This window comes from Streptopelia decaocto (assembly GCF_964273445.1).
Source record: "Streptopelia decaocto genome assembly, chromosome: 13".
Taxonomy (NCBI): domain Eukaryota; kingdom Metazoa; phylum Chordata; class Aves; order Columbiformes; family Columbidae; genus Streptopelia; species Streptopelia decaocto.
The window spans coordinates 10,549,731-10,557,966 of NC_138668.1; the positions used below are offsets into that span (position 1 = coordinate 10,549,731).

The 8,236-nt window shown below is 59.1% G+C and overlaps 2 protein-coding genes across 2 annotated transcripts; one reads left to right on the plus strand and one right to left on the minus strand.

Annotated features, from left to right (window-relative positions):
- Window positions 1-32: 32 nt before the first annotated feature.
- Window positions 33-5,844, minus strand: ECI1 (enoyl-CoA delta isomerase 1). The gene is made up of 7 exons (XM_082064379.1): window positions 5,756-5,844; window positions 5,228-5,356; window positions 4,529-4,656; window positions 3,791-3,937; window positions 2,956-3,077; window positions 2,069-2,247; window positions 33-550 (listed from the first exon to the last, which is right to left on the minus strand). The coding sequence occupies exons 1-7, from the start codon at window positions 5,796-5,798 to the stop codon at window positions 381-383; spliced, it is 918 nt and encodes a 305-aa protein (XP_081920505.1). The 5' UTR covers window positions 5,799-5,844; the 3' UTR covers window positions 33-380.
- Window positions 5,845-6,376: 532 nt separating this feature from the next.
- PTX4 (pentraxin 4) lies at window positions 6,377-8,235 on the plus strand. Its single transcript, XM_082064258.1, has 2 exons — window positions 6,377-6,623; window positions 6,765-8,235. Exons 1-2 carry the CDS (start codon window positions 6,441-6,443, stop codon window positions 8,007-8,009), a joined length of 1,428 nt encoding a protein of 475 aa, XP_081920384.1. The 5' UTR covers window positions 6,377-6,440; the 3' UTR covers window positions 8,010-8,235.
- Window position 8,236: the final 1 nt, after the last annotated feature.

An 8,236-nucleotide genomic window follows, 5' to 3' on the forward strand; every position in this document is an offset into this window, starting at 1 on the left:
GCAGCCATGCTGAGGAATGACACATCCACGTCTTACATAATCAAGAATTTATTGAGAAATCTCATTTCACAATTAGCTGTTGGACAGGAGGGAGGATATCCAAGGACCGGAGGGCTTAGGCCGCAGCAGCATCAACATGCTCTCCCTGTCCATTCCTCGGGCAGCGAGCAGGCAGCTCTCCCTGCTCCCAGGAAGGCAGCAGTGGTGTCAGGCACTCTGTGGGGACCAAGGGGAAGGGGCGCTTGAGGTGGCCACAGGAGAAAGCAGCACATCACCAATTGCTGACACTGCAGACAGCTTCACTGTGAAAGCCTACAGCTGCTGCAGCGTTTTGGAGGGTCACTTGAGCTCCTTGGACCAGGCCCCGGAGGGCTGGCTCCTCAGCCACTCTTCTTCTTCCTCAGCATCTCCATGTACATGCGAAGTGACTTCTGGATGGACTCTTTTGAGGTGAAGCTGATGAAGTGCTGAATGTCTTCCTCTCGGTGAGATATCAGGCGGTCCAGCACCGTCTTCCTCATCATGGACTTGGTGATCTGACGGGCATGGTCTGTGGAAAGGAGAGTGAGGATGGGAACATGCGTGGTCCTCACACCTGACCATCTCTCAGCCACTGCCACCATATGCAGGTGCTACTGAAAAGGAGGTGCCACACACCAAAGGGCTCTTTAGACCAGCAGGGAAAGGTGTCAGAAAACCCCACCAGCTGGAAGCTGAACTGGATAAATTAACGTGCAATAAATTGTGATCTGTATTGCTCAGTGCAGAAACAACTCATCTACCTGGATAGATGACAACAAGTCGTGCAGCAGCACATCTATTGCAGAGATGTTGCATGCATACTCTCAGTGTGCTGCAGCTGTGATGGTAAAATGGTGACCAGCCTCCCCATTCACTGGGAAACCTGAATTGCTCCAGCACCTGGGTGTGACAGACACCTTCACCCAGACAGACTCCTGCGGCTCTGACTTAGGGCTCTGGGGAAGGATCTGCGTGGTAAGAGCAGAGCAGAGCAGAGATGTGCTCCCCGCTCTTCGGGGCTGAGGTGTCACTCTGACGCCAGTACAGCAGGACAGAGAGCTGTTTAGGGACTCTCTGCCAAGGCTGGGACACAAAGTGACAGTCCTGGTACCTCTCCATTTTTGCCCAGTTGATTCAGATTTCTACAGAAAGAGCAGCTGAAGGGTGACAAGTGACATGGGATGGAATACCTCAGATCCAGTCCTGGCCCACAGAGAGCCCTGTCCCAGCCCAGGAACCAGTCACGGAGCAGCCCAAAGACACACATTACATCTGTACTTGCTGTCTGTCCTCACATCCCCATCACCAGCCCCAGCTCAGCAGAGTCGATCCAGACTGCAATGGCAAATTGGCAGCCACTCCAGCACTCTCACCCAGCCCGTTCCCCCAACTCCACAGCGGCTTTCCTGGGGTAACACCTCCACCGACAGACACAAAGCTTCATATTGTATCTGGAGCTCGGGCATCTCTGGATTGACTCAGCAGGGCTGGCAGAGCACAACCAGCACAGTGTCCTCCTGTGTGGGGGCACTGGCAAGCCCATCTGCTAGCCCAGGGCTGGCTGGACCACTGTGCTGAGCTTTCATAGAATCATAGAACAATTTGGTTTGGAAGCGACCTTCAAAGCTCATCTAGTCCAACCCCTGTCATGACCAGGGACATCTTCACCTGGATCAGGTTGCTCAGAGTCCCATCCAGCCTGGCCTGGGATGTCTGTCTCCATGGATGGGGCATCCACCACCTCTCTGGGCAACCTGGGCCAGTGTTTCACCACCCTCATTGTAAAAAATTTCTTCCTCATGTCTAGCCTGAATCTCCCCTCCTTTAGTTTAAAACCATCACCCCTTGTACTGTTATAAAAGGCCCTGCTAAAAAGTCTGTCTCCATCTATATTATAGGCCCCTTTTAAGGCCTTTCCTACCTCCCAGCCATCCACACCTTTCCCTTTAAATTGAAACTGTTACATGCTTGCAGGTACCAGCCCCGGTACCTGTCCTTCCCACCCAGATCAGATCCCCTCTTCCTCTGCTGGAAGTGCCACCCTTACCGGGCAGGGCCAGCCACTGCGCCATGACAGCTGCAGCCCTCTCCTGGAGCTTCTCCTCTGGCACCAGCTCATCCACAAGGCCAAGCTTGAGGGCCTCGGGTGCGGGGTAGAGGGCACCCAGCTGGAGGGAGCGTTCAGCAATTCGCTGTCCCACAACATTCACAAATGTGTCCTTAAACCTGGAGGAGACAGGAGGAAAAGCCATGGTTAGGGAAAGAAACACCCAGCAGCAGACACACCCAGACACGGAAGCTAAGAGCACGCTGGGTCCTGCTCCCCAGGCATGGGTCTCTGAGCAGCAGCTACGGGCTCAGCCGCGCTGTGCAGAGTCAGGCAGGCAGAGCCATTTTCAGTATCACCCCAACAGAGTTCCCCCTTCCTCTCCATGACACTGCTCCATCTACCCCCAGAGCGCAGCTCCCAGCTGTGCCCACTTGCTGTGACATGAAAGCTCCGTTCCAACAGTACATTTACACACTTTTAGGGCAACCAAGGGTCCATGCCTTAGTATATCAGTGCTCCTATGCTTCCAGAGATCCGCACAACTATGGGATTTTGCAGGTGCATGGTGCGTATCCAGGGAAAAGTGTACTCCCAGACTGAGCCTGACCTCAGAGATCTTCCAGAACTGGTTTTGGAGTTGGGTGCAGAGTCAGAGCTGAGGTCCTCACTGGCAAGGGATGTGAGAACATTCTGCAGCCCAAAAGCTTTTCAGTTACACGCAGGACAGGACAACGAAATGAGGTGCTGTCTCTGGCAGCTGCAACTACCTGATCACTGACGCATAAAACCACATCTCAGCAGACAGTTAAACTGATTAGAAACTGGAAGATTAATTCTTTTTAGAGACCTACACATGACACTAGAAGTGGGAGGCACTGGCCTACCAGAAGGGAGCCACAATGCCCAGCTGGGCTTCATTCAGGCCGATGTTGAATTTGGGGTTGTCCACCATGATCCTGTAGTCACAGGACAAGGCAATGAGACAGCCTCCCGCCGGGCTGGCCCCCTGGCAAAGAGAAGGAAGGAGAGAGTTGAGGTCACGGCTCCAAATGGCCCTGCACCCCCAGCCTCGCTGTCTCCTCCAGAGCAGGGAAGACAGAGGGTGACAGAGCAGATCGCACCCAAGTCTCTGATGACCTGATAAGAAACAGCCCTAAAGAAGATTTCTGATAGGCTTACCAAGGTTTATCTCTTCATTTTTAAATGCTCTTTATTTCTTGCCTTTTCCAGCCTGGAAATCTAGTTAATTGATCCATGTTACTTGGGTTGCAGCAGAGATTTACTGTGGCATTTTCTTGTAACCCTACATGAGTTTTTAACCCTACTCAGGCCTCCTCCTGGTCCTCCCGCCCGGAGGACAGATGCACAGCCAATCTCTTTGGTACGGCTTTTGCTGTACAAAGGGCACCTCAGCCCTGACTGGCAGGACACAAGTGCTGAGCAAGCTCTCCAGCACAGCCGAAACGCTGCTATACTCCAGCAGTGCCTGCAGCTTCCATGGAGCCTGCAACACCTCACGCTTCCACACCTGCCTACACCCCAACGTGCCGAACCAACAGGCATGTGCTTTGCCCAGACGTCCCAACAAATACATCCCTGCACTTGTTTCAGCACTGACAAGCCTGATTTTTTGGCTGCCCCTGCCCACGCAGTGCAAACAAGCTGCAGCAAGTGACAGACCACAGGGGCTGACCAGCGAGATGGATCTAAAGGACGTACATTGACTGCAGCAATCGTCACCATGTTGCAGCCATAGAGCCGAAGCCACATCTCCTGCACAGCTCTCCAGAACTCGGCGTAGTGCTCTGCGCTCTTGCCGCACATCTCAGTGATGTCCAGGCCAGATGAGAAAATTTTGGGGATGGCCTAAAATCAGGAAAATACAAATGTCACTGAGAATCACTGCTCAGGGATGACCCTTTAGCCCTCTAATGCACTCGGCCTGGCAGCCTGAGGAAAGAGAAAGTGATAATTAAATATGGCATAAACCAGGGTCCTTGGGGGTTCTGAAACAACCTCCACAGTGCTCCCACAGCCTGGATCATCCCACCACCATGTCCTGCAGAGCTGGGACTCTTTTGTTTGCAGCACAGAAACTGTCCTGTCCCACTCCAAGGCACCACCTCATACCCACATCACATCTGAAAATAAACACTGGCATCTCCTGCCAGGCAGTTCAAGAGATCTCAAGGGATGTGTCACATTTGCAGATAAGCACCTTTAATTTTAATGACAACAATACTCGGTTGTTATTCTTCTGCTAGAAACAGGCACAGAAGAAACAGCACAATCCTTCCAAGAACTCCCTCCCCTCCTTCTGGAGTTGATCAAAGCTGCTTCCCAGCCCTTCCATGCCAGTGACCAGGGGGGCAAGAGACCAAACATGAGCAAGGGAATGGCATCCATGCCTGCGACACTGCCCCACAGCTCACACTCCGAGCTCAGGGCAACACATACAGATGTAAGGATCACGCCCCGGCATGCCCGGTTGTTCTCCAGCTTCTCCAAGCTTATGCAGAACTCGGTGAGGAAGTCCAGGCTGAGGCTGTTGACCGGGGGACTCTTGAACTTCATCGTGGCGACGCCTGTGCCGTGGTAAACACAGAGACATCAGAATCCCCAAACCACAGCAGCACCCACTGCCCTTCCCAAGGGAGTTTCACCCAAGTCCCTGCTCACCCTCATTGTCTCTTCCCATTCCTGGCTCTTCAAAAAGCCCCCAGAGCGGTGGGGCCAAGAGCAGGACCCTGCCTTTACCCAGACCTGCCCACAACTGGGCTCACTCAGACAGTGGTGAACTGGAGCATGAATGAGCACGTGTGTTCCAAAGACCAGCCACCCTCAGGGTCACACTGCCCAACAGTTCCTTTCTCTCTGGGCTCACTGGACAAGTTCAAACCTCCAGCTTCTATCACAGCAAAGATTCTGTGCCCAGTAGGTCACACACCTTTCTGAGCCTGCTGGCACTGCTGCCCCGGCCAGCACATGGGAAGCACTCTAAGCCCTTGTCCCCTCCCAAACACCACCACCCTACCCCAGAATGTCCTCATGGAGTGCTTAGCCTGGGTGCTGCAGCTGTGCCCAGGCTGGGGACAGCACGACTCCTGGCAGCCCCGTGGGTTAGGGGTAACACCGCTGAGATGCCCCTCACCGTACCTGAGCTCTCGTCCAGCTCCACCAGGATCTTGTTGTTGCTGAAGGCCCGTGCCGGGGCGAGCGGGAGGCCAGGGGGCTGCCGGGCTGCTCTGCCCCACGCCGGGGGCCGGCGGCTGAGGGGCAGCACACCTGGGGGGACACAGGCAGGTAGGGCTGGGCAGGGCACAGGTGTGGATGTGCTCCCCAAAACTGCTTGGGCACACAGGGTGGGGAAACAAGGACACCCTGATCCATAATTGGGGGATACGGGGAACATCCCCACCCATGGCAGGGGGACACCTGACCCAATGACCCCCCCCCCGACCCACGGTAGGGGGACATGGGGACACCCTGACCCACTGAAGCAGGGCATGGAGACAGCTCCACCCACGGCAGGGGGACATGGGGGACCCTGACCCACTGGGGAAGGGCATGGGGACACGGGGGACACCCCAACCCACGGCGGGGGGACACAGGGAGCGACCATGGGGACACGCTGAACCCCAGAGGAGAGACACAGGGCCACCCGAGTTCCGGGGCCGGACGCACCTGACCGGACGATCGAACGAGCAAGGGCCGACGCCGCCGCCATCTTCTGCCGCCGGCTCAAGGGTACGGGGCGGGGCCTCGGCCGCGTCACCGCCCGCGCCACAGGACACGCCCCCGGCAGCGCGGGGCCCCGGCTGGAAGCCCCGCCTACTCCCGCCCCAGTCCCGAAGCCCCGCCCACGGCCAGCGCTGCGGCGCGCACGTGCTGCCGCCCCCTGGTGGCCGGTGCGCCCCAGGCTGGATGCATCGACTGCACCGCGCTGCCTGCACTGCCTGCACTGCCTGCACTGCCTGCACTGCCTGCACGGTCTGCGCTGCCTGCACAGTGTGCACTGCCCTGACTGCCCTGTCCAGCCCTGCCCTGCCTGCCCTGCCTGCCCACCCTCCCCTGTATCCAGTGCATTAGTCTGAGACTCCCCACCCTGCTGCTCTCCAGGAGCTGGCCCACACACCACATGCCCACAGGTACCCCCCAACACCTCCCCCTGCCCCATGTCTCAGCACCCCCAGCCTGGCCCCTGGTCTGGGCAGCTGGAGCCCCCAGGAGTTCCTGGGCCGGGGCCAACCGCCCCCGCGGAGTGCCTGGCCCAGGGCCGCAGGGCTGGGAGCCCTGGTGCTGGTGGCTGCTGGGACACGCCAGCAATGGCTGCAGATCTCATCATGGTGGAGGCCACCCCGGGGGGGCAATGCGGGGGCCAGGGCTGGCCCTGCCGTGCAGGCAGAAAGCACCCGGCAGCAGCATGGCGGGGACAGTGCTGCCCCTCTGCCTGCTCCTGGCTGCTGCCATGCAGGGTGGCCTGACCCAGGCGCCGAGACCCGCAGCCCGTCCCGGCCCCTTGCTCCTGCGGCTGCGGCGGCTGGAGGAGCAGGTGGGTGCCCAGGGTGGGGAGGGGGCACAGGCCTGTGCCAGGGGGGTACTCGGTGCTTTGGGCCAGGCTGGTGGTCAGTGGCACCACAGGGGCCAGGCATGAGGATGGGGGTTCACCCCACCTCACCCCACTCCCTTGCAGCTTCACCGGCTCCAGGAGGTGACATTGAGCCATCTCCAGAGCATCGCTGGCAACTACAACATCTCCTACAACATCGATGGACGCTTCCAGGCGCTGGCAGAGCAGGTGGAGGCAGCTGCCGCTGCCCAGGCTGCCCTGGGTGCTGAGCTGGCCCGTCTGGCCTCTGCTGGCCGGCGGCTGCACCGCAGGCTGAAGCGGCTGGAGAGGACAGTGGGTGTCCTGAACCTGCCCCACCACCCACTCACCCACCCACCAGGTGCACCGGCGGACACTGGCTCCAAGCCACACGGCCTGCCAGATGCTGCCCACAGCTGGGAGCAGGAGCCACAGGGCTGGGTGGCCCCCAGCACTGCCAGCCCCCGGCACCTGAAGGCAAGGTGGTGGCAGCAACGCCGGCAGGAGAAACGTCACCAGCTGCCAGCTGATGCTGGGCCTGGTGGAGCACCTGAGGAGGATGCAGAACCCCCTGGTGATGCAGCACTGGAACCCCAAGCCACGGCACCAGCACTCCTCACCATGACCATGGTCACCCAGGAGCAGCCACCAGCCCCACAGCAGCCAGCAGAGGGTAGGTACAGCCCCCCTGCCCCAGCGCCCACCTCCCCAACCTGCCACACCGGCACTGTCCTGCTCTTCCCCAACACCTCTGCTGAGAATGTGGCCATCCTGGGGCCAGGGCTGCGCGGGGGCCTGCAGGCACTGTCACTCTGTGCCTGGCTGGCCACCCCAGCCCCCCACCTTGGTGCCCTCCTCTCCTATGTCACCGAGGACGGCAGCAGCAAGCTGGCCATGCGTGACCGCAGTGGGGACCTCCCTGGCTCCGCACGCTTCATCATCGGAGACGGGTTTTTTCGAGAGCTCCCGGTGATGCCGCTCCTGGATGGCAAGTGGCACCACCTCTGCCTCACCTGGTCCTCCAGCCAGGGCCGGTACCGCTTCTATGTGGACAGGCGGCTGCTGGCTGCTGGCTCTGGCTTCCAGCAGGGCTATGAAATTCCTGCTGGTGGCTTGCTGGTGCTAGGCTGGGAGAAGGATCACTCCGGCAAGGGCTCCAGCACCGCAGAAGCCTTTGTGGGTCACCTGGCTGGCCTGGCCCTCTGGAGCCGGGCTCTCCTGCCTGGAGAGGTGGCCAGCATGGCCACTGGCCAGGGTCTGCCCCGCAGGCCCCTCCTCACACTGGCCGATGCCTCTCTGCAGGGCGGGGTGCGGAGGGTGGCAGGTCCCTTCCTCCGGCACTGCCTGTGACAAGCCCAGCAGCAGGAATGGTGCCGGCTCCTAGCACTCAGGGCTGGCTTGCACAGCCTGGCTGGCACAAGCCGCATCCTCCCAGGGCAATGGGACACCAGGAGGAGGGGTCATCTCAGGACTGGGACCATCAGAGGTTCGGTAAAGGGACTTTGGCAGCCAGGGTGCAGCAGGAGTGCAACCCGGTCTGGGGGCCTGTCCCAAAGCTGAGAGATTGTCAGCTCCAG

Coding starts and splice junctions, on each gene's coding strand:
- ECI1 (XM_082064379.1), bottom strand. CDS start 5,798: ATGGCGGCGGCGTCGGCCCTTGCTCGTTCGATCGTCCGGTCAG. Junction 5,357..5,755: donor TCGTTCGATCGTCCGGTCAG/GTGCGTCCGGCC, acceptor GTGTCCCCCCAG/GTGTGCTGCCCCTCAGCCGC. Junction 551..2,068: donor GCAGTGGCTGGCCCTGCCCG/GTAAGGGTGGCA, acceptor TCCTTTCCACAG/ACCATGCCCGTCAGATCACC.
- PTX4 (XM_082064258.1), top strand. CDS start 6,441: ATGCGGGGGCCAGGGCTGGCCCTGCCGTGCAGGCAGAAAGCACCCGGC. Junction 6,624..6,764: donor TGCGGCGGCTGGAGGAGCAG/GTGGGTGCCCAG, acceptor ACTCCCTTGCAG/CTTCACCGGCTCCAGGAGGT.